At 48.0% G+C, this 25,449-nt stretch overlaps 1 protein-coding gene across 2 annotated transcripts in view; it reads right to left on the bottom strand.

The window, feature by feature from the left end:
- Positions 1-3,713: 3,713 nt before the first annotated feature.
- Positions 3,714-25,449, bottom strand: part of PTBP1 (polypyrimidine tract binding protein 1) — a 40,296-nt gene continuing 18,560 nt past the window's right edge. For both annotated transcript variants that reach the window (XM_080988975.1, XM_080988976.1), the window contains 12 exons: positions 25,107-25,279; positions 23,601-23,747; positions 22,028-22,198; positions 20,487-20,597; positions 18,638-18,812; positions 17,447-17,524; positions 15,435-15,583; positions 10,622-10,655; positions 9,977-10,069; positions 8,461-8,677; positions 7,808-7,885; positions 3,714-7,099 (listed from right to left, as the gene is read on the bottom strand). In XM_080988975.1, the coding sequence (XP_080845101.1) occupies positions 6,967-7,099; positions 7,808-7,885; positions 8,461-8,677; positions 9,977-10,069; positions 10,622-10,655; positions 15,435-15,583; positions 17,447-17,524; positions 18,638-18,812; positions 20,487-20,597; positions 22,028-22,198; positions 23,601-23,747; positions 25,107-25,279 (1,559 nt within the window). In that variant the 3' untranslated portion in view covers positions 3,714-6,966. The remainder of the gene's footprint in view (positions 7,100-7,807; positions 7,886-8,460; positions 8,678-9,976; positions 10,070-10,621; positions 10,656-15,434; positions 15,584-17,446; positions 17,525-18,637; positions 18,813-20,486; positions 20,598-22,027; positions 22,199-23,600; positions 23,748-25,106; positions 25,280-25,449) is intronic.

The raw sequence follows: 25,449 nt of genomic DNA, 5'->3' as shown, positions 1-25,449 counted from the left end.
GCGAATAGCTCTGAGGTCATGGGGCCCACAACGCCCGCTGAGGTCTTCTAATAGGGGAGGGGGCGGAATAGATGAAAAGCAGGGTTTTTTTGGGGGGGGGAAGAGGTGTCCCCCCCAGCAACGTCCCCCCGCCTCGCTTTTCCCACATCGCATGCATGCCGTTCTCACAGCAACTCCCTTGCGATGAAGACAGATGCGCTCCCTCGGTGGCTGGCCTCGCCGTTGCTGCGGCAACGGGTACCGCTCCTCCAAGCATCTCACCCCTCGCCATCATCACTATTGCTGCAAACATCAGGCTTTTCTGTCTCCCCTTCCAAGAGATTGGGTGCTACCAGGACACCCCAAGCAGCTCGGGTTGGGGAGCCAAGCTAGAAATTTAATGAAATTTCATTTCCATTTTGACATATAATTCAGTTTCCAAACAGGTCGTCAAACTCTGCCAGGAACAATCCGCAGATCTTTTCTTTTAAAAAAACAAAAAGTTTAAAAATTAAATTTCAAGAAAGAAGTATTCCACATATACGCTCCAGTAAATTTTGGGTTTTTTGGGAAACGAGTGGTGCTGTGGGTTAAACCACAGAGCCTAGGACTTGCTGATCAGAAGGTTGGCGGTTCGAATCCCCGTGACGGGGTGAGCTCCCATTGCTCAGTCCCTGCTCCTGCCAACCTAGCAGTTCGAAAGCACGTCAAAGTGCAGGTAGATAAATAGGTACCACTCCAGCGGGAAGGTAAACGGAGTTTCCGTGTGCTGCTCTGGTTCACCAGAAGCAGCTTAGTCCTGCTGGCCACATGACCCGGAAGCTGTACGCCGGCTCCCTCGGCCAATAAAGCGAGATGAGCGCCGCAACCACAGAGTTGGCCACGACTGGACCCAATGGTCAGGGGTCCCTTTACCTTTAAGTTTTGTTTTCGACTTCCCGTTCTGTGGCGATTTAGGAGCTTAGGGCCTCATCCAACCTAAATCTGGCCCTGCCTGCCTACCTTGCAGGGTCGCTCTGAGGGTCAATCAGGGACTGTGTGTGGGGAGAACATGGGTGACCCTGCCAGCCTGCAAAATAAAGAAAAAAGGACATTTCTCCCATCCTCAGGCTTACTAGATGGCAGGAAGTGTCCTTCATCGAAAGCTTTTGATGCACTATGCCAAAAGATCAATTTATTACCAATGTTCTACTTGTTCTGCACCCCAGAGGAAGGGGGGGGTGTCCTTGCATGAAAAAGCATGGTGGAAAGGGTCTTGAGAGGGAGAAGTTCCCAGGCAAATGTTGTTGTCGTTTAGTGGTGTCCGACTCTCTGACCCCCTGGACCAGAGCACGCCAGGCTCTCCTGTCTTCCACTGCCTCCCTCAGTTTGGTCAAATTCATGCTGGTGGCTTCGAGAACACTGTCCCACCATCTCGCCCTCCGTCGTCCCCTTCTCCTTGCGCCCTCCATCTTTCCCAGCATCAGGGTCTTTTCCAGGGAGTCTTCTCTTCTCATGAGGTAGCCAAAGTCTTGGAGCCTCAGCTTCAGGATCTGTCCTTCCAGTGAGCACTTGGGGCTGATTTCCTTCAGAATGGATAGGTTTGATCTTCTTGCAGTCCATGGGACGCTCAAGAGTCTCCTCCAGCACCAGAATTCAAAAGCATCAATTCTTCAGTGATCATCCTTCTTGATGGTCCAGCTCTCACTTCCATACATCACTACTGGGAAAACCAGAGCTTGAACTATACGGACCTTTGTTGGCAAGGTGAAGTCTCTGCTTTTTAAGATGCAGGTAAATGTTAGGATATACTAAATGCAACAAAAGGGCCTCATTTTCTCTCCCCCTCCCCTTTGGTTTCCTTAACTATTCTTGCTCCGTAGACCAGTCTGATCCTTTTGGTATTTTGTGTTAATTTTCAATTAAAATATCCCCACCACCAAAAAAAAATTGCATATGCAGGGCAAGACACACAGGTTCCAAGTTTGATTTTACTGTTTACTATTCGATTCTAATAGGCTATTGAATATGGCTTCATTTCATATTGGCTGCTTATCGTAAAGTTATAGCGACTTCTTATACTGGATCCAATTGCTACTATTAAGTGTTCGACGTGTTATTAGGTTTTCGTGTGTTGGAAGATGCTCAGAGTGGCTGGGGGATAAAATACATTATTGTTGTTGGCTTTAGAATACTTGGGCCAGTGGCAACCAATATAGATTTCTGAGCCCAAGCGTTATGTCTCCCCTCTCTCTGTCCATTGCTGGCATGTGCCCCCCAGGTAGCTAAAAAAGACCCCCCTCCAGGCCCTTTCTGCAGACACCAAAATATGTGGTTTGTGACTTTTTTGACATAAAGGCAGCTTATGTTCCTTGCTGGAGATCCCCCTCCCCAATCCAGCGAGAGCATCTTTTTGCAAAAGCTCGTTTATAGCTCCCCCAAAAAACATTTGATGCACTTTCTATGGCAACAGAGGACTTTGCTGTCCCGGGAAAGAGCTTGCTGGGAGAGAGAGAAAAACAAAGACAGGAATACAATAGCACTCCCTCCCCCCCCCCACTCCCTTTGTGCTTTTTCCCACTGGGGTTGCTATAGTGACCCCTGCAATGTGGCCAAAGGCACAATCACTCCAGACATCAGATAATTAACATTTCATTGTCATGCAGTTTAAAAAAATCTTTAAAATGCAGGACACTCATTTTTATTTTTTTGTTTGGGGAATTTTGCTTGTTTGCAAGAATACATTTTGCATGCAGTGGAGAACCATGGGCTGCATTCCAAACTACTTCTTCGATCCCTCGCAGCCGAGTAAGATTGTCTTCCATGAACACGGTTTTAGCAGTGAGTCCGTGACTGTGGAGGCCAATTCTGGATCCCCACGTCCTTCCACAGTGGGGACATTGGTTTCCAGGCAGAAGTTGATCCTGGTGAGGATTTGCCAAGTGTGCCTTCCTCTTGGCACATTTCTCCCTCGCGTCCTGAGTTCGAGTGTCATCAAAGCTTTTGGTAAAGTTTGTTCTCCAACTGGAGCGCTCACAGGCCAGTGTTTCCCAGTTGCCGGTGTTTATACTACATTTTTAAAGATCTGCCTTGAGACTGTCTTTAAACCAACCTTACTGTATGCTTGTGAAACATGGACCACTTATAAACGCCATCTCCAACTCCTTGAAAGGTTCCATCAATGGTGCCTCCGAAATATTTTACACATCACTTGCGAACTAATGCCAGTGTATAAAGATCTCCAGTGTCGAAGCGATGATTCTTCAACATCAACTTCGTTGAACTGGTCATGTTGTGTGGATGCCTGATTATCGTCTTCCAAAGCGACTCCTCTATTCCGAACTTAAAAATGGAAAGCGTAATGCTGGTGGTCAACAAAAGAGGTATAAAGACTGTCTCAAGGCAAATTTTAAAAAATGTAGTATAAGGCAAATTGATGGACAGGGTTAATACTGATGTGCTACAGCCAACTTTTCCCCATTGAAAGTCGTCTCACTATAATATAGCACCTTTCCCTCTTCACCACCAGAAACTTAAAAAAAGAGAGATGTGTTTAAGACTTGCAGAGTTCCCACATCCCCAAGGAAGCATGGAAATTAATAATAATAATAATAATAATAATAATAATAATAATAATAGGTGCATAAAATGGGAGGCAGATGGAATTATATTAGGAGGAAGGGGAGTTGAGCATAAAACAAAAGAGAACAAAACAAAAAAAGGCACAATAATAAAAAGTAGGAAAGAAACAGAAGCAAAGAATACAGAAGACATTTATTGAGAGCCAAAATAAAAAGAAGTACAGATAAGCCAATCGACTGCTTTCTACAATCCAAACAAGAAAAATAAGTAATGGGCTACAGAAGAAAAAGTACTACGTTCAGTATAGAATAGTTTTAATTTCTTTTTTCTTTTCTTTTTTTGCATTACATTTTTTTCCCTCGTGAGCCAGGCGATGGAATTTCTGACACGAATCGTAAGCCCTGCCCAGCCCCCAATACTGAACCTTGTAATAAGCTGGTTATCAAAATATACAATACATCTGTTTTACCAAAAAACGTGGGTTCTGCTGCCCCCTCATGTCTTACAACAGGTATAAAAAATTATAAATATTTACACCTTTTTTTCCTCATTACTCACATTTACATGCAAAAAAAAACCACAGGATCGAAAAGGAGAAGGGGGGGGAACCAGGGGGGAAAAAGGAAAGATGAAACCCCCTTCTCTCCCCCCCACTGCAACCCAGTTAAACTGCTATACGCCTGTGTGCGTCTGAAAACATAGCAACTCAACACACACGGATATAGAAGCCCTCAAAGGTTTGCTGACAGATTCTCAAGCTATTTCTTAAAAAGAAAAAAAACACGTCAGCAGGGAGAGGGGTTGCGATGTCCGAGCAGCTCCCCCAAGACGCAAAGCACGCTTTTTAAAACATTAAAACGACGCTCGAGATCGTTCTTAACAAAGGTTAGCATTTAAAGTGGTACTTTTGCTGGGTGCCGCTGGGGGGGGGCTGCCTCGCCGCGTGGTCCAACGGTGGCCCCCTTCTTCCTAAATCAACCGGCGTGGGGGGCACGCGGCTACGGACCTCCACGCCGCGCTGAACGAGACGCCCCACCCCAGACCCCTCTTCCCCCTCCGGAGCCCGTTGCCTTTGGAGCCGGGCGAAGGAAGGGGTGGTGGTGCTACGTTTCTCAACCCGGAAAGTGGCGCTGACTTGCTGGGAAGGCCGACCCGTGCCCTCGACGCCAGCTATGGATCGGGGGGGCAAGCAGGCAGGGGAGACGGCCACCCGCCAAATCAAATGGCCCCCTGCCTCTTCCCCCAAGAAAACATGCACAAAAGGCGATGTGCACAGGGTCAGCCGAGAAAGCGAGGGCCGCCCGATGGCTTCGGATCGGCCCTCGCCACTGGCGCGAGATTCTTTTCCGCGGATGGCATTATTGCGAGGCCCAGGGAGGGCTGCCGGCTGAGAGGCTCTCCCCTCCCCCTTTACGCGGGCGGCCCAAGGACAAATCCTGACTCAAAAAGACATCCATACACACCTCCAGCATAGATTGCATCCCCGTGATACTGGGATGGATATATAGATTATTCTAAAAAAAAAAAAGATTTAAGACTTTTTTCTTTCCTTTCCAAAACCCACAGTGACAAAAGGGGAAAAAAGCAAGTCGTCCAACAGATCCCGCGAAGCAGGGAATGTGGGCAACTTGAGAGACAACACCACATACGTCGAAGAGAAAGAAAAAAGAAAAAAGAAAAAAAAAACGAACAACAACTTTGGTCCACAATTTGAGGAACTATAACCCTGATATTAAGTACAAAGATTCTGGTTATCTTAAAATCTCACACGAGCCGAGAGGGAAATGTAAGGCAACATCGGAATATAAAGAAGGCAATATATCAACCCGGGAAAGTTGGAGGTCACAGAAGAATTGTGTTTTTAGGTACTATCTTGGTGGAGAGGAAGAAAATTTGCATTTCTTTAAATAATATAGATAAGCTTGGATTATTACAGTAAGATGACTTCTTTTAAATGTGGGTCCTTTCCTCCTCTCAAAACAACTGGAATTCGCTACTTTAAATACTTCTTCAAAGTACAACGTTAATGTTCGGAAACGACGTCATCTCGATAAAACTAAAATTATGTGCTAGTTGGGGTTTTTTTTTCCAGCTTACGAACGAAGAAAAAAAAAATTACAAGAGTACAGGATACATGGGTAATAGAAAGAGCAGGTTTAGATATATTTATACCATCTATATATAAAAAAAAGTTACGCTATTGCATTTTGCATATATAGATATATACGTATGAATTAATTAGAATATTTGGTCAACTGGAAATATTGCTAGGCAAAGATAAGACTGCATTGTAGAACAAAATTATAGTAGGAAAGGGGTTAAAACAAGAAGCTGAAACTACTAATAGTTTGAGATCGGAGATATATGCTGGTGGTTAAAGAGTGAAATCGAGGTTACAAAGGAATCTTAAACCAACCCTTTTATAGGATGAGCCCCAAATTAAGATTCTGAACACAGATTTGGAGAAGCTGGCTGCTCCGGTTTAACTAATTTACAGTTTCCGCAGCTTTGGGGAATACTTAATGCGAAAAGGGGAACCCCCTTTTCACTGAAATGCTGACTGATGGGGCAAAGGACGCCCCCCCCCCCATTCAAGCACAAATACATTATCGGCCCGATTTTGCAAACTTTGCGGGCTGGAGGGAACCCAACTCCGTCTGCAAGTTAAGAAACGTTTTACGCAGAGATATATTAGAGGAAGGTAAGGCTTTCTCCACCACCCACCCCCCTCTTCGTAACTTTTAAGAATTTTTCCAATGGCTGCTGTCCCCCCCCCCCCCCTATTTTTACAGAAAAAGCTTCTAAGGCACAGGATGCTTGATGCAAGGCTTAGGGGAAAGGGCTCCCCCCCCCCCAACAAAGGAAGGCATCTGTGTTCAGGAAAAAAATGTATTCTAGGAAAGGGTCAGACTCGAGGATAAAAGGCATTGCTGCGAAGCTGGTAAGCTTTCTGGGAATGGGTGGGTTTTTGCTATTTTCTTAAGAGGCGGGAGAAACTCCCGGAGAGGCTTCTAACCAAGAACTGCAAACTTCTAAGTTTATGGTTTGTTTTTTTCTTGGTCAAATCTATTATAGTCAACCCCACTCACTGCAAGAAAGGTTATAGCGACATGAATTAAGAACTTGCATTTCTCTTTTTATAAAAAGGAACACCCGGTAAACTGTTTCATCTTTAAAAAAATAAAATCTGTTGTCTTTTTTAAGGTCACTTCTGCTGCAATCTCAATCTCTCTCTCTTTAAAGTGGCTTCTTATTTTGTTTCTGGAATGACGGAAGTTGTCCCACCCCCGTGCCGGTGGCCCAGCCCTTGGGGAAAAAAGGATGTCGAGGCCACCAGGAAGGGTGGGGCTGGCGCTGGCTTGTTTTGTTTTGTTTCTCAGTCAGGGTCCATATTCTGCCGCGCGGGCGCCTCCGGAAAAACCCCGCCTAGATGGTGGACTTTGAGAAGGAGACACGCAAGTGGTGGTTTTCGCCCAGGTCGTGGTTGTGGAGGTCGATGAGCGATTGGATGGCCTCGTCGACGGAGCTCATTTGGATGAGAGCCATCTTGCGGTCTTTCCTGCCCGGGGAAACAAAAGCGTTCTGGGTCAGAGAAGGGGGGAGCGCACACAGAGAGACCACGCGTGAGATACCCGTTCCAAGTTCAAGGCCAAGGAAGAGAGAGGACAGGAGTTGGCAATCCCGGGGGTGGGGCTGGATGACCTTTGGGGGTCCCTTTCCAACTCTGCAGCCCTACGGCAAACAGCGGAGAGGGAAGGCTGGCCGTTTAGCGGGCTGCCTCGCCACGGGGCAAGCCACTCCATTTCAGCGTTTGTGATCTGGATCAAAACCAAGGTTGAATTTGAAATGTGTCCCGAATCAGATCGGGGAAACAATGAACTAGGGGAATGTTGGTGATCAGGTATGGGGGACCCATCAAAAAGTATCTTCCGTGCCACTGTGTTGCGGCTCCTTCCCTCTGAGGTGTGGGGGAAAGAAGGAGCCTGCAGTCTGAATAACGCTGTAACTAGAGACCCGCAGGCAACTGGCCCAGTGCAGATCCTCATGCCAGGAAAAGGGAAGACATTTCAGAGCCCTGCTCTTAGAGGGCAATCTGCCTGGGCTCCAGGAACCTGGAGGCCCGGCCTGCATCTTAAATTTCTGATGCCGAGCTCATCCGCCTAATGCAGCAAAGTAGTAGCCGTGAACAGGGACCCTGAGCCCCCTTTAGCTACCCGCTTTCCTCCCCAACAGCAGCTTCCGCAAGGCAACAGGGACCCACACTTACTGGAAGAATTTGAAGCCTTTCACCACCCCGCCGTTACTGGAAAACAGCAGCTTGAGGTCGTCTTCGATTATCGAAGGCCTGCGGGAACAGAAGGGGAATATGATTATGCTAAGGTCCAGGCTCTGGAGTCGCTTCACACATTCAAAGGGCCCAATTCAACAACCTCTGGAAAAATCAACATGAAATTCACTGCTTGCTTCACATTGAGATATTAGGTCCTGATATATCAAAGAAAGTCTCCCAAAGTAACTCCTCTATTCCGAACTTAAAAATGAAAAGCGTAATGCTGGTGGTCAACAAAAGAGGTTCAAAGACTCTCTCAAGGCAAATCTTTAAAAATGTAGTATAAACACCAACAACTGGGAAACTCTGGCCTGCGAGCGCTGCAGTTGGAGAACAGCCTTTACCAAAGGTGTCATGGGCTTTGAAGACACTCGAACTCAGGACACAAGGGAGAAACGTGCTAAGAGGAAGGTGCACTTAGCAAACCCTCGCCATGATCAACTGCTGCCTGGAAACCTATGTCCCCACTGTGGAAGGACATGTGGATCCAGAAGTGGCCTCCACAGCCCCTTATGGACTCACTTTTGAAAACTGTGTTCATGGAAGGCAATCTTACTCGGCTACGAGGGATCGCCAAAGCAACGACTTACGGAATATTGGAGAGATGGAGGGTGGCAGAAGGGGGGAAAATGTTTTGGAAGTTCTTGGAGCCTGGCTTCTTGAAACGGTGGAGGGGAGAGTTGCCGTAGTCCTTGGTCAGCCCCTGGTCTTCCTGCCCTTCGCGGGGCAATTGTACTGTCTGGTGCTTTGACAGAGTGATGCGGATGGGCTTTCCGTGAAGCTTTTGACCATTGAGGTGGCTCATGGCTGGAGAGAGAGGAAGAGAGAGTGTTAAGGAAACGATGGGGCTGTATCTAAGTTCCTATGGCAGAGCAGACCCAGATGTGCCCCACGAAAGGTTTTTTTTTGGGGGGGGCAAGAGGAAACACTGGAGAAACACCCCACCCCCAACTCCAGGTCTGATTGTAAGCTACAGAAACCAACAGTCTGGCTTTGCGGAAATGCCCAGGGGCAGAGGAACAGAAGGTGGTGGTTGCATCAAACTACTGTATTTTTTGCTCTATAAGACGCAACAGACCATAAGACGCACCTAGTTTTTGGAGGAGGAAAACAAGAAGAAAAATATTCTGAATCTCAGAAGCCAGAACAGCAAGAGGGATCGCTGTGCAGCGAAAGCAGCAATGCCTCTTGCTGTTCTGGCTTCTGGGATAGCTGCGCAGCCTGCATTCGCTCCATAAGACGCACACACATTTCCCCTTACTTTTTAGGAGGGGAAAAGTGAGTCTTATAGAGCAAAAAAATACATTAACTCTTACTCACAGCAGACCCACTGAGATAAATGGACCAAAACTGGTTAGGAATGTTAATCTCCGTGGGTCTGCTGCAAGCAATGGTTAGCTCATTGCAACCCAAACTCCACTGTGTCCCATAACCAATGGGAAGGTGGCGCTGGGGGCTCTGTGGGAAAAGGCAGAAATCGCCTCCCGACTTTCCCAAATGCAAAACCCCCCGCTGCGTCTCAGTCCCTCCTGAGGATGGAAGGAGCCCTTCCAATTGCAGGAGTGCAACTCTGGATCTAACCCCTTTGCGTTGGCTGGAGCGATTTTACCCTACACACGGGCCCCTAAATCTTCATTATACATTTATAGGAGCCGGGAAAAAACGATTCTCCTCAACCAGACGTTTGGCTGATTCTATGGCCTTTTCCGATCTATCTGTTGCAGGGGATGGGGGCGATTGTTTTGCTATCTATTTGGTGGTTTCACAATTGTATTCTTACGTTGTGAAGCGCCCGCGATCCTCAGATGAACGGGAGGACAGTGGTACCTTGGTTCTTGAACTTAATCCGTTCCACACCCGAAACTGTTCGAAAACCAAGGTGTGGCTTCCGAAAAACATTTGCAAACCGGAACACTTGCTTCCGGGTCTGCAGCGTTCGGGAGCCAATTTGTACGGGAGTCAAGCCTGTTCGAGGACCAAGGTACCACTGTATACAAATTTAATAAACTACAACACAGAAGGCAGCTCCCTTTGTTAGCACCACTACTATTCCCCAACCCTCAGAGAAGAGGGGATTAATTAATTAATAATAATTTTATTATTTACCCAGCTGGGCTTGATTGCCATCTGCCATTTGAACCAAGGCGTTTTCTTTCTTATTGAACAAGATCTTCACTCGCTGCACATCACCATACACGCCTTGGGAGGAAGCAAGGGAAGAGGGGGCGGTGGTGAAAAAAAGGAGGTTATCAAGGAAGAAATCCGCTTGCCTCTAGCCCAAAATCCAATCAAGGCACTTCCAAACCCCCCACCATTGCTCTCACTCCCGCTTGAAAGTTGGGTTTTGTTCTGCTCAGCAGCAGAAAAAAAGGTGGAACGATCTTTAGGTGGAGCTATAAAACACATGTTTTATCTTTGGGGGGGTGGGGGTTGTGCCCCCCAAAAAGTCACCCGTGGAGGCCTGGAGGGGCGATCTGCACATGCTCTCTCTTCCTGACCCAACGAAAACAGGCATGCAAAGCAATCAAAACCATGCACGATGATGGACGAAACAAAAAAAAAAAAAATGATTTAAAAACGGGGGGGACTAAAGCTAGGGTAACGCAAATAATAAAAAGCATCCGTTCGAAGCGGCAAAACCCCTCCCGCCGCCCCTTCCCCAACCCCCACCCTCCGCCGAAAAGCAAAACCTCAAAGTGAAATAATAACATTTTAAAAAAGGTAATAAAAAAAGTGTGAATGATAACGTACCGAAAAGAATAAAGAGGCATTGGGGTGTAACTCTCTTTAGAGAACAGCAGAGGCAAGGCAGCGGAGAGACAGGGAAGAGGTAAGGAATCGGAGGGGAGAGCGGAGGTTGCGTAAATCGTCGACAACGAAGGAAAGGTAGAGTCCCCGCAGGAAATGGCGAAATTGGTTGATGGATGATGAAGTTTTCAAGATGGTTAATATTGAAGGGCAGGTTGGTTTCCGAAGAGCAGGAAGGTATTTTTTTTTTTTTGTTTGGTTTTGGTTTGAGGGGGGTATTTGTTTTATTAAAAAAATAATATATAAAAAATATATTTGTTTCAAGCAACAACAGGAAGCAGAAGTACCGTGCAGTCAGTTGGCAAAGAAATTCCGGATCGGGGAGAAGGGGGGGAAAAAATAATAATAATTGAGGGATGGGGGTGGAGAGAAAAGGAAAAAAAAGTAGCAAAAAACATAGGTCAGTAAATACATAAAAGAAATATGTAGTGTTCCATCAGTAAAAGATTTATAGATTTCTAAAAACGTACAATACTTCGGTTTTACAGAGGAAAAACTAGTTAATAGGTTGTGGTTGGTTGGTTTTTTGTGGTTTTTTTTTGTTTAAACCTAGTGGAACACAACAGTAAAAAGAAGAGCACTTTACTTAAGTAAGGTATAACTAAGAAGGAGAGGCAGTATTGCAACAGAGGGATTCACAGGCCAGAGGGCAAACTCCGGATCGTGACCACATATAACAGTCACGTGGGGTGACGAGGGAGGCAGGAGTTTGAAAGGGTCCGGGTCAGCCTCCAGGACACAAGTACATTTCCAAGCACAATTCAAAGTGTTGGTGCTGACCTTGAAAGCCCTAAACGGCCTCGGTCCAGTATCCCTGAAGGAGCGTCTCCACCCCGGACACCAGGGTCCATCTCCCAAGGGCCTTCTGGCGGTTCCCTCCCTGCGAGAAGCGAGGTTACAGGGAACCAGGCAGAGGGCCTTCTCTGTGGTGGCTCCCGGCCTGTGGAATGCCCTGCCACCAGATGTCAAAGAGAACAACAACTACCGGACTTTTAGAAGACATCTGAAGGCAGCCCCGTTTAGGGAAGCATTTAATGCTTAATAGGTTACTGTGTTTTAATATTCTGTTGGAAGCTGCCCAGAGTTGCTGGGGAAACCCAGCCAGATGGGCGGGGTATAAATTATTATTATTATTCCCCAGATGTTGCCAGGTTGTAACGCTAACCACCCCTGGAGACTTGGCCAAACTGACTGGGGACGATGGAAGGACCCTCGTACCAACAGCATCTGGGGGACGCCACAAAAGGCCTGCCCCACTGAACCCCTTCAGTATGGCAGGCTGCGATGATGGAGAAGGCCTGAGTTCAGCATTCTTTGTAAGCCAGGGAGTTGCCTGGTGGAGCTCGCATTTCCCCTGAGCGCAACTGAGCTTTCCCCCCTTCTGCTTACAAAAAGGTTCCCCGATTCGACGCCAACTTGCTAAGCCGGGAAACTCCAGCGCAGGAACTGATCAAGGTTTGGAGAAGGGTCTGCGGACTAGCCACCTGCCATATCGATACTGGTGGGTCCTGGTGGTGGTGGTGGTGGTGGTGGTGGTGGGGAACGGGAGGATTCCCTCTGGAGAACACTGCCTCTCCAAACAGTATGCACAGATTAAGTTTCTACAACACTGATTATACAAGCAATGGAAAAAATAAAAAGGTCGAGGAGACGTTAGTTCACAGCTTCACTACAGGTATCGAGGTTTTTAGCCCAAAAGGAGAGAAGCTGGATGGATGAGGGAGCGTCAAAGGAACATACACGCAAGAGGCGCGAGGAGCTGCTCAGCAATTCGCCTAAGGGACAGACAAAACCACCGGGGCTTTTCAAGAGAACGTGGCAGCCAAGTTTTGAGATTGGAGGTGCAGAGTTTAGCAGGCAACGACACAGCCGACGGCTGTGCTTGCATGGGCTTCCTGGGAAACAAGTGCGGCACAAAAAAGGGGCAGGTGCGTTCAGATTCTGTAACTCCTTCTCCTCTCCCTAAAGACTCTCAGACTCCTAGCGTATAATGCAGTTTTCTGGTAGAGGTGTCGATCGCCCTGAGGCCATTCTGCCACCAGGTGGTCCTACCCACCTGTCGAAAGTCGGCCAGCAGGGTTGAGGGGATGGTTAAAAGACCTGGCCTGCCGTGCCAAAAAAAGGCTGCTCGCCTCCACTCTAAAAGAGGGCAATGTTCAGGGTTACCTCCATCCTGCCTCATAGCATCCCTATGCCCCAAATGGTTTCTCTCTCAAGGAAGTGGATAGTGGCGGAACAACCAGCTTATTGTTCATTGGACATTTGATTTTTACGTTCTGTGGCAGAACCCCACTAACTGCTTAATGATATGTTTTAACCCACCTCCCTGCTTTTTCCCCTGTGATTTATACTATAACGGCCCTTTGGCTACAAGCAGCAAGAATGCGGCTAAGTCCCTTGCATGCTCCTCCTAGCCAATGTTGTTTCCAACAGGCTCAAGAATTCAAGGATCTATCTGGGAGCTCAACGCTGTGCTCTCTCTGGTCTGTCAATTCAGGGGAGCTACTCAAGGCAGACCACCCCCTCCATGCCTTCTTTTGCTAGTCAATAAGGAGAGGGGTTTCTGGTTGCCAGGGCTCAAAGGCCCATCGGGCTGAAGACTAAGGCTTAGTTCCAGTTTTTGTGACAATCTGCGTAAAAAGGTAAAGGGACCCCTGACCATTAGGTCCAATCGTGACAGATTCTGGGGTTGCGGCGCTCATCTCGCTTTACTGGCCGAGGGAGCCGGCGTACAGCTTCTGGGTCATGTGGCCAGCAGGACTAAGCCGCTTCTGGCAAACCAGAGCAGCGCACAGAAACGCTGTTTACCTTCCCAAAGATATCTTATCAAAGTTTATATACTTTGACGTGCTTTCGAACTGCTAGATTGACAGGAGCAGGGACCGAGCAACGGGAGCTCACCCCATCATTGCGGGGATTCGAACCGCCGACCTTCTGATCGGCAAGCCCTAGGCTCTGTTGTTTAACCCACAGTGCCACCCACGTCCCACTGAAATCTGGGGCACGACTAACTCACGTCCATTTGGAAAAGCAGGCCTGTTTACGAGTGCCACGTAATTCCAACTCTACAATTCTAGGATAATGTCTGCTTTGCACCTGTTAAGAAACCGGAACTCCCTCACTACTACAAGTTCCCTGAATCCCTTTTGGGCATCTCCTAAAATGGTTTTTTGTTTAGGCAAAAGCTTACACATTAAGTTGATGCTCATTTTAACCTGTAGTGTCGCTTTGGAAAGAATACTTTCAGCTGTCGATTTTCATAGAACTGTAGAGTTGGAAGAGACACTCTGGATCATCTGGTCCACCCCGCCTTGCAATGCAGGAATTTTATCCAGTTTGCTTTTTCATGAACCTGTTTTCAAAGTTGATTTTTACTGAAAATTCTAGTGAATGTTTTATACTCTTTGTAAGCAGCTTGTTTTATTTACAGTTCAGCAGAATACTAATTTTGTTAAACAGATAAACTAAAATTTAAATGGGTCTACACTGAGAGAGTAGAGCTTCATTGGGCACAACCCCAACATGGGAGCGAGAATTGCTGGCAGCACCTCATGCTCTGAAAAAAGCAGTTATAGTGGACAGAAAAAGACATAGCAAAACAGATTGAGATTGGTTATTTTCCTATTAAGCTTTTTTTAAATTTTTATAGTGGTTCTCTCATCCATGTCTCTGCTTTGGAGCTTCTGAAACAACCAAGATAAGCAGAAATCCAAGATTCTGGCCACAGCCTTGTCAGTTTCAAGCACCGGGGGCGCTCAAGCAATGACACAAACACATTGCAATAACACCTGAATGCAATTTCACAGAAACCCACTTCAAAGGCAAAGTGGGTCTCTGCTGAATTGCATCCTTTTTTAAACAGAAAATACCAGGCTTCGTTTTTTGTTTGCCTCGAGAGCCTCAGTTTGCAAGGCAGCCAAATGTTCCAACTCAAAAAAGGGGAAAGGGGGTGGGAATGTTAAAATGGAACTTAAAAATGTTTTAAAAAGTTAAGGAGCAAAAATTAAGTAAGGCACAACAACACCAACAACAACTTTAAAGGAATTTTGGTCAAAGGTGGGAATGTACCAATGCATGACAAAGGAAATATATAACTTGCAAAAGGTAAAATGAAGCTAAAGCTGGCAAGGGGAGGGGAGGGCAAGGAATTAAGATACCCATGAAGGGGACAGAAGCAACATCGTCACTCCAACTGAAGAGTTCTTAAAAAGTCATGACATGCCAAAGGGAGAAACCAAAGGGGAGGATCTGGGCTACTGTGAGGTCGACCCAAGTAGAGACAAAAGCTTAGCGGGAGATTTCACATTCTGAATTTTTCGCTGTTGGGAGGGAGAGCAGACCAGCTAAACCTTTGCGCTTGGTAAGGCAAGGAAGAGGGCAATGGTTTATAAAGGCTTCCACCTGTGTCTCTTTTAAGTCAGGGATGGGAAACCTCTGGCAATAGGAACTGGGGGTCCAGCAATGTCTGGGGAGCGGCAGCTTCACCCCCCTTCTTGCTTGAAGTCACCCACTTAAGAATTACACCGGGCTGCCCATTCATTCCCCCCTCATTTTATCGCATTCCAGTTCAGAGAAAGGAAAGGTGTTTGGCATTGTGACGCTTCAGCGTTAAAGTATTTCGTGAGAAGCGACTGGAGAGATAGGCGAGAGCAGAAAGTAACTGGAAGAAGCAAAAGTAAATAATATAGATATATATATATATATATGAGATATTAAAGTTGGACAGAAGAAGATTTATTACAAGGCTTCCACTAACCTCGGCGTTCAAATTGCTAACCAGCAGAACGGAGTTCCCAGCCCCGGAAAGGCCGGGAATTGCAATCCGCCCTGCGGCTGCTGCGGCGGCCGCTGCTGAAGGGATACCCAAAGGAGCAAGAGCTCCGTGTACATTGGGGACTGAGAGGCCTGGAAAAATTAAAGCGTATTAACCAGTGAATGGAAGTCCACAGCGCATCCTCGGCCGACACGCCGTGGGGCTGACCCACGGTGCTTCTTTGGAGAGAGGGAGTTTGCGTCTCGGTGCCCCCATCCTCCCTCAACGCAAAGGGCCACAGAGCCTCTCCAGTTCTGCGTTTGTGCTCTCGGGCTTCTGGCAAGAGTTGGGGGGTGGGGAAAGGCATTTTTCTCTCTCCTTGGGTGCTGGGGGGGGGGGGCAACCAGACAAGCTCTAGGTGTGTCTGGTTTCCGAACCGGATTCGGCAACATTCCACGGGCTTATCTAAAGCAAAAAATTCCACCACTGGGGAGAGAAGCAGGGGAAAGGGGGATGCGACACACACAAAAAGCGGTGCATTCCTAAGGGGTCTTTCCACCAATACATGCCTGGAAGTGCCTCATTCAGTCGGATCATGCACATACCAAACCACAGCTGTGTGCATTCCAGACACTTTAAAAATATATATATATATGCACATATATATTCTACAAGGGTTTCGTTTTCAGAAGGGGGCCTTTCAAAAGCAGGCGTCCGAACACCAGCTTGTTTGAAAAGCCCCCTTGCGTGTTACCACTCGTCAAAATTCCTCGCTCGAAAGGCACGTTTTACCTGTTGTACGCCACAGCACACAAATAAAGGGGGGGGCTGGTTCTGCCGTTTTCCCATGGGATTACACCACGGGCAGGGAGAGACATGTACAGGGGCCGAGCATTATCAATATATGCGCACCGTCACACAGACACCGCCCCCCCCCCGGACTGCCGTTATGCGCAGCAAGCTTCAGAAACAAAGAATCTCACCGAAGATTGCTATAGGGAGGCCTGCCTAGACACTTAGACCAACTGCTACTAGGGTCCTTACCCCAAAAGCAGCAGTAAATCTCAGGACGGTCTGTGATCCGTCCCACCCTCCAAAATTCTCCCCTTGATAACCCTGTGAAGTGCAAAGTGAATTTCCTTCGGCCAAATATCTGTTTGCTGCTGCAACTGTGCTACTGTACAAAAGCTGAACCCTTAGTGGCCAGCAGAGTACGGGCAGGATCGTACCCACGAGGACGTTGGCACGCTTGGGGGAAATCTCCCAGATTTTGCAAGTAGTACAAAAAGGACTTTTGGGAAATAGGTGGAGCCTCTGGCTACGGAATGCTGGGCATCTGTTGGGGAAACAAATATAATTTTTTTTGGGGGGGGGAGAATATGCTGGAAGGGGGGCCAATGCTAGCTGGCACCCCTAAAAAGGAACACTCCACGCCACAGCATTTTGCCCTGGCTTCCCCAGCTTTTCAAGTTATATACAAAAGTCTTTTGCCTTGAGCGTAATTCTAGCTATCTCTCCTTGCTCATTTTGGATGCTCGCTTAAGTATTCACTGGGCTTAAGTATTCACTTAAGTATTCGCCCAGAGTAGCTAGGGAAACTCAGCCAGTTGGGCAGGGTATAAATAATAAATACTATAATTATTATTACTTCTGTGCGGTTCCTACCTCCCTCCTCTTTGTGAGATCAGTGTTGGGACATTAAAAAGAGAGGAAACCAGCCCTAATAACCAAAGAGGAAATTTGTCCCGCAGGGATCTTCAAGGATGACAACTAATTTTTTTTTAAACAAAGCCATGGGCTCAAATGCCGAAACCCCGAGGTCTGCCTAACGCAGATTATGCTCAAGGACTTCGTAATCTCTTCCTTTCCTCAGCTCCTCAGCCCCTGATCTGCTGGCTGCATTTTGGACTCTTACAGGCCGTAAGGGTGAAGGGGAAGGAGCTGCCGGCGTCTGTACGGCAGAACCGTGTGAGTGACGTTTGGGAAAAGGCAGCAACCTCAAAAAGGAGCAGTACCTGCAGCTTGAGGAATCGCAAAAGCGGGCGGGAAGCCGGCCCCTGTGTAAGGAGAGGCAGAAATGATCCCTGGAGCACCTACAAAAATAAAAAGAAGGAACAAGGGGACCTGTTATTTAGATTTCGTATGGATGCGTACATCAGAAAGGGGCAGCAAGAATGATGTCACAGCCTTACAAAGCAGCAGTCTGTAAGCGTCGTGCAAGCTAAAGGGGGAAACTGCGCCCCCCACCATCAGTTCTGGGTGCCTTCCTTGGAGATCCAACAAAACGATCCTTGTCTCAAGAGGTCCAGAGGCTAGCCACCCCTGCTGTAAAACACTCAAGGTATCTTCATGAGGGGGAACAGAAAGGGGTTGCTTCTTTGCTGTCTTGTGGTGGTGATCTTTCATCTAGTAGTGGTGCCTTTTCACCACTTAATTTTTTTGCTAGTTCTCAGATGGCAGAAGCTAAGCTACACGTGTTTAGGTAGCACAGGAAACAACAGTTTGCAACTCACTCTCCCGCACTGAGCGTACCCACAACTTTACTTATACAAAGCTAAGGCAGATACATTTTGCATCTGCCTCACTAAACAAACAATCTTATTTCTGAGCAAACATGGAGTTTTAATCACAGTCGTACCCTGGAAGTCAAACGGAATCCATTCCGGAAGTCCGTTCGACTTCCAAAACGTTTGGAAACCAAAGCGCGGCTTCCAATTGGCTGCAGGAAACTCCTGCAGCCAATCGGAAGCCCCGTCAGACATTCGGCTTTCAAAAATAGTTCGCAAACCGGAACAGTCACTTCCGGGTCTGCGGCGTTTGGGAGTCAAAACGTTTGAGAACTAAGCTGTTTGAATACCAAGGTACGACTGTATTTCTAGAATTCTGCCCACCCTAGTGTCAAAAATTAAAGGACGTTTTGCATTAAAGGGTCATGCTTCCTTTAAGATCTATTTTGCTGGCTACCGTGATATTAGGATACTGGACAAATCCAGCAGGACTTGATTCTTCCAAGCCAGACACGGAAAGGGAACTTGCAGCCATTTACTGCTACTATGACAGGCAGGGAGAAAAGGGCTCAAGCTGAGAGCAGCTTGCCCAGCCTCTGAATCTACAGCCAAGGGGAGCTTTGGAAAACTCTTCCCAGTTCATAGCATGTTTCCAAAGCCAATCCTCACCCCCATCACACACCCCAACCCGCCCCTCACCAAAAGCAGCTGCCATGGTCTGGTCGAGGGAAGGCTGGCTGTCTCCAGAAGGCAGATCTGGCCGGGTATAGTCCCTGCTCTTGTCGTTGTTGTATTTCACGTTGAGGCTGGTGAGCTTGGAGAAGTCGATGCGGAGTGTGCAGCAGGCGTTGTAGATGTTTTGTCCGTCGAGAGACTGCCGGGGGGGGGGGGCGAGAGGAAGAGAGGCAAAAGGACGGGTTAGGTTCAAGCCAACCAGGGTGCTTAGTGAAAAGTTCGCTACTTGTCCAGGACGTGTAGCTTGGGGAAATAACCGAAAGCGAATGCCCAACGAGCGCATTTGCACTCTCTGTAAAACAGTATTTGAGTACGCCCCCCTATGAGGAATGATCCTTGTGGAATGAACCCGCCTGTCCTTATGAGGAATGAACCCGCCTGTGCAATTTAGGCCTCTTACCGGTAACTTAACCGCCACCAGCACCCTGCAAGCTTGCAGTTCACACAAACATATATACATATGCAGAAAACAATGCCTTAATTTTCGGCCGGTCCCATGTTTGCTTCCAGATGGGGCAGAAACACAACCGCCCAAGTTTGCTATTAAGGTAAAATGACGCTGATTCTAAAAACAAAAGTGATTTATAGTTTCTGAATTTGCATGCGGTCTATTAAAAACATCCGGTGTGTTTTAGCTGCCAATTCAGACCTCGCAATGGTCTAAACCAGGCATGTCCAAAGTCTGTTCTGGGGGTCTAATCCGGTGGTCGATGAATTCCAGTTCCCGTGGCAGTACATGTCCTGGGACAAAAATCAGCAACTTCAATCCTAAAAAAAGCTTTGGTTGGCCCTCACGCATGCTCACTTCATCAAATCTGGCCCTCTTTGAAAGAAGTTTGGGCACTCCTTGGCTTCACGAACCCTTGTTTAACGGGATGCCTGGATTGGGCTGAGACGAGGCCTGCCTGCCAATTCAAACTTCAGAGCTCTTCTTTGAAGAGACGCAGCAGGGTCTAAGATTGTGCCTGTTACATCTGTGCATCTCAAGAGACAACGGAGTCCACCTAGTGACCTCCCCAAGTGTAGTGGGCTGCCTAGACAACAACCCCCCCCTCGGCCTTGCTGATGTGGTCCAAAGGAAAGCAGAGCAAGACGTTTGTCACTGGCTTGGCTGCAGAAGGAGCCTGAAGGCGGCGCACAAGGCACCATCCAACCCCCTTAGGGACTCCACTCCCGATTTGTGTAGAGTTTACTCCCATACCTTTCCTTCTCCCGAAGATACCCCATAAAGGCAGCAGAGGTTTAAGACCAGCATTCTCCTCCACGAAGATGGTCCGCCTTCCCAGGTTGACAAGCCCCACCTGCCCCTCACTTCCCTTTACAGCAAGGGTGGCCAACTCCCAAGAGACTGTGATCTACTCTCGGGGTTAAAGACTGGCAGTGATCTACCCCCTTTTTTTGGGTTCAGGTCAAAGTTGTTGAGCTTTTTAAGGGAGGAGGATAGCCCCGTTTTTTAGGGGTTCAGCTGAGCTTTTTTTAGACGTGCCTGCTCTACAGCATGTGCAGAAACCGCCTTCTTGACTGACTCTTGGTCTTGTCTGCTCACTCCGCCAGAGCATGCAGGAGACGCCCCTAACTCAACAAGGGTTTAAGACCCATCGGCTCCCCTCATCTGGTTCAGCCGGCCAGTTGATGCTTTTTCCTGGGTGTGGCCGCTGTAGCATGCCAACAGCTTCCAGGAGCCAGAGGTGAGAGCACCCGTGTTTAGGCATGCTTTACCATGCTTCTCCTGAACAGCTGCCTCTTGCAACATGCTTCCCCTTGTGTTGCGGCAGATTCGAGACCGGAAGGAACCACGCAAAGCAGGACTCACCAGTTTGGCGTGCTGGGCGCTCATCGGGTCTGCATACTGCAACAGCGCCTGGAACTGGTTGTTCTTTGTGAAGGTGATGATTTTCAGCACGGTGCCAAACTTGGAGAAAATCTGCGTGCGCACAAAACAGAAAAGTCGCGTGAAGTAAACTCTGGAAGTTGCGTTTTTGGCCAAGAAGAAGAAGAAGAAGAAGAGTTTGGATTTGATATCCCGCTTTATCACTTCCCGAAGGAGTCTCAAAGCGGCTCACATTCTCCTTTCCCTTCCTCCCCCAAAACAAACACTCTGTGAGGTGAGTGGGGCTGAGACTTCAGAGAAGTGTGACTGGCCCAAGGTCACCCAGCAGCTGCATGTGGAGGAGCGGAGACGCGAACCCGGTTCCCCAGATTAGGAGTCCACCACTCTTAACCACTACACCACACTGAAACTCTCCGTTTTGAAAGCATGAAAGCAACACAGCAGGAAGACTGCAGCTGCTATGGATCTGCCAATTTGCCCAAGGCGCTTATGAAGTTTCACAGCAGAAAAGAAAAAATGGTAAGGAAGGCTCTTCTCCCAACTTGCCTCACCAGGCAGATCAGAGGCCCCAAAGCCCCAGACTGAGCCTGGCAACACTAGAGGGCAGCAGAGGCGTAAGGAAACCCACAAATCTTTCTGCTTCTGGAGCGTAGTGTCTACGGTGAACAGCTGAAGCCTGGGCTCTGTTGCAAGGGCAGGAAGTGAAGAGCACGTCGCCCACAGAGGCTTTGTGACTTTTTGAAACAAGAGGACCACCCAGAGCAGGAAGAGACCTAATGGCAAATGGGGCCGGGCAAAGGAAAGGGGGTCATTTCCCATCTGACAGGAAAGCGAGTTTTTTTGTTGCATATAAGCAATGTCAAGTGTGTGCAGCTGAGATGGGAGCTCCTTGCACCCTTATCTGGGAGAGCCGAGCGAAGAAGCCAAGCTTTGCGCAAGGAGTTAATGTGTCACAAGCAGCTTCAAGCACAGTTAACTTTTGAAAACGCGTTTTGACCTTTAGAACCACACTTTCAGAAGCCTACACCTTGCTCCCCCCCACCCCCCCAAAAGGCACAGCCAGAAAATGCAAGCTCAACTCCCTCTGTTCTGTGTCCTGAAAAGAGCAGAACTCAATAACTTTGCACCCAACGTAAGTCGCAGAGAATCTGCTGAAATTAAAGGGCATCTCTCGTCCACGTCGACGGGCCTAGTCGGAGACAAATTTAGTTGGGTGCCAGGCTCACGCGGCCGTGCGCAGGCGTCTATGCAGATACCAAGACTTGCAGGACAAGGAAAACAGGCCCACAAACAAAACTCAAAAAGGAGGCAGGGAAAAAGAGCTTTCTTCGCCCCACAGCCCCATTTTCTCTTTAATTCTCTTCCCTCGCAAGCCCTTACATGGCCAGGACACCAGGTGATCTTTTCTGGCCATCCAAGCCTATTTCATATGAGCTGCCGGGAGGAATTTTTTAAATTAAAAAGATACATCACACACAGCCCCGGAATCTGGCCGCTCCCCATGCCAGAGGACCCTCTCTCACCTGATGCAGGACATCCAGGGTGACAGGGTAGAAGAGGTTTTCCACAATGATCCTCAGGACTGGGCTCTGCCCGGCCATGGCCATCCCAGCATCCACAGCTGCAGCGGTGGCAGACAGCGCGAGGTTCCCAGACTGCACGGAGTTCACCGCTTGCAGGGCTGCCTGAGCGCGCTGGGGAGCCAAACGTTTTCAGTACGTTAATAAGCAGAGAGGTGGAAAGAGAAAGATGCGAGTGCTCACTCGGCTTCAGAATCATGCTGCCCCCTGTTGAACAGGACATTGAATGACAGGCAGACATGCAGGGGGGGCCTTGGGAACCTGGCCTTTAGCCCTAAGAGATGAACGGGGAGGACGACAAGATGTTTTCTTCATCCTGTACACAAAAGGACAGGGACCCTGCGGACCTGGAGATGCTGTTAAGACTCCCAGGAGCCAGACAATGGTCAGGCTGACGCCAGCTGAAGTCCAAGCAACACCTATAGGGCCACAGGTTCCCCTGCCCTGCTGCACATTGAGTGTGAACTCTTCCAACAGCCACAGGTAAGGCATTAACACACCATCTATGTGTAATTCGTTGAAACCGATGGCTTCCATGGCCTGTAAGTTAGAAGCAACCAGAATGGAACATGCACGTTGTTCAGGCCAAGTTAATGCATGTTACTATGCTGTGCGCCACAGAAAAATAAGGAAGACCTCAGGTCAAGTGTGGGCTCGATCCGGCTAAGTTTCACCCAGAGCAGACACACTGAAATTAAGGGCCGTGACTAACTTAGGTGCATTAATTTCAATGAGTAAATGTTTGTTGGACAGAATCCTTTGTTTCCGTTATAAACTCACTAGGTTGCCCTGGGCAAGCTACTTTCAGCTATATTATACCCTTTCTGTATTTAGGTAGGAGTGCAATGTTGATCTAACCTACAGGGTTTTTTGTAAGGATAACGCAACGCGGTGGGTTTTGAGCACCCTACAGCACTAGAAAATGTGAAGGCGCATCATGAAATACGAAGGTAAAGGTAAAGGGACCCCTGACCGTTAGGTCCAGTCGTGGACGACTCTGGGGTTGCGGCGCTCATCTCGCTTTACAGGTCATGTGGCCAGCAGGACTAAGCCGCTTCTGGCGAACCAGAGCAGCGCACGGAAACGCCGTTTACCTCCCCGCCGGAGTGGTACCTATTTATCTACTTGCACTTTGTGCTTTCAAACTGCTAGGCTGGCAGGAGCAGGGACCGAGCAACGGGAGCTCACCCCGTCATTGCGGGGATTTGAACCGCCAACCTTCTGATCGGCAAGTCCTAGGCTCTGTGGTTTAACCCACAGCGCCACCCGCGTCCCCATGAAATACTAGGTAAGGTAAAAAGAAAATAAGTAAGGACTTTGATCTGATCCAGCATGAGTATTCTTAGTACACTCTTCCCTGCCTTACTTTACCTCACTGGGCTACAGACAAATTATGTACACCTCTTCTCAGCAACGTTGCCGTCGCTCGTCTCTTTCCTCGGCAAATTTAAATACAGCCATGGACACAGAACGTTACCCCAAAGCCCTGCTGCTGCTGCTTGAAATCCCGACTCACCGCCTGGTTTGGAGAGTTGTCCGTCTTCAGCTCTTTGTGGTTGGAGAACTGGATGTAAATGGCCTGGCTCCGAAGGACAGGAGTTACCGTGGTGTAGTAGCTAACCATGGTGTTAGCTGCTTCCTCAGTGTTCATTTCTATGAAAGCCTAATTGAGATAGACGGACGTAAAACACGTGCTGCATCAGCCTTAAGTAATCTTAGCCCAAAGGCTGCAGTTCAATTTCTGAACAAGTCATTTCTTCATACACACAGAGCCCTTAAATACCAAATCACAATCTACTCTAATTTGGGCATATTTAAAGGGACATTAAAGGTGTTTTTTTTTAAGGTGCCTACATGCCACACAGGAAACAGGGCTCTTAGGGTGCTGGAGTCACTGACTTCACGACGGTTCAGTCTTTGGAAGTTGGGGAGCTGGTAGGCCTCATAGCCGCCCTACTTTCAGCAGCGCTTTCTGACTTAATTTCTGATTCAAACAAAACTTCAAGCCGCAGCCATTAGGATCCAATTGCCATCAACTGACAAGAAAGATCCCTAACCCATTTTTTTAAATAAGCGAGGATAGTGGAAGGTCAGTCTTCAACAAAAAAAATAAAATGTGAGGTACACAGGCTGCATGTGGCTACCATTAGCTAGTGTTTGCCTTTGCAAATTGTGTCTGAATTAAGCCTGAGCAACAGCAACAACAAAAAGGGCATCCAGGCATCACAAGGTAGCCTTGCACAGCTGCTGCCTCCAAACCCAGCCTCCACCTCAGCACTCTCCTTCCTGACCTGCCCTCTTCCACAACCAGAAATGCATAGCTTTCATTATTTATAGATTGCTATTCTGCACTTCCATTTTCTGGGCAGCTTGCAGAACCAACCCAGGTAGGCGAGAGCATTTACGTGAGCCTGGGCAAGACATTTTTACCCAAGAGCTTCAAACTGGGGATGCCAACAGAACTAAGCAAAAAACTTTATACATGCAAGGGACGTCACTGACTTCCAGCCCCAAGGATGTCAGTACAGTCTCTTATCTTGAGTATCTCAAATTATCAGGTTATTGTTTACCACGCATGGTTTGTCTGGGGGGAGAGAAGACCGCGAGCCTGGGTTCAGACGTCATGTTAAGCTACGCCATATCTTAGCCCCAGGGAGCACAGAAACAGTAGGACTGGAGTAAAGAGTGCCAAGCCTATTATTTCTGCTTTGCGAAGCTGCATGTCTGCTCATTCAACTAAGCTATTATGCCTTCCACTTTACAGCCAATTTGAAACTTGGTGGCTTGCGTTTGAAACTAGCTTCTTTATGGAATATGGTCCCTAAAACTGATATAAGCCAGTTTCTATGCCTGCTCAGGAAGGAAAACGCCGCCATCTACGCAAACGGTTTCACTTCTCCAAGCAGCTGCAAATCAAGCTATCGATTTGAAGGCTGAAGCTTCTGCAGCTGAAAGTGAAGACTCCTATGGTACAGCTAATCACTTCTACCAGAGTTAAATGGCTCCACGTGCATATACATACCTGATTCTTCCCTTTCAACATCAGCAGGTTAGTGACCTTGCCAAAAGGTAGCCCCAAGGAAATGACTTCGGCTTCTGTGACGTCACTGGGCAGCTTGCGGATGTGGATTACTCGCGAGGGGATTCCTGCAGTTCTGCTGTCGCCTTTGAACTTTTTGCTGTCATTTCCGTTGGCTGGAAGAGAGATCCGGCAGGGACAGGTGAGGTCTCCGGGGCAACCCCTGGCCATTTCTTCGCCCATGGCAGTCAGATTGAGGAGTCGGGAAATGACGTCACTTCCTAGCCGGTTTATAAGACCTTTCTGGTCACCATTTAGACCAGTCTGTATTAGAACCAGACTGCCC

Source organism: Podarcis pityusensis (assembly GCF_964106645.2).
Source record: "Podarcis pityusensis genome assembly, chromosome: 18".
NCBI classification, from domain to species: domain Eukaryota; kingdom Metazoa; phylum Chordata; class Lepidosauria; order Squamata; family Lacertidae; genus Podarcis; species Podarcis pityusensis.
The sequence above is the reverse complement of the archived record's forward strand: the minus strand, read 5'-3'. Positions and strand labels throughout refer to the sequence as shown.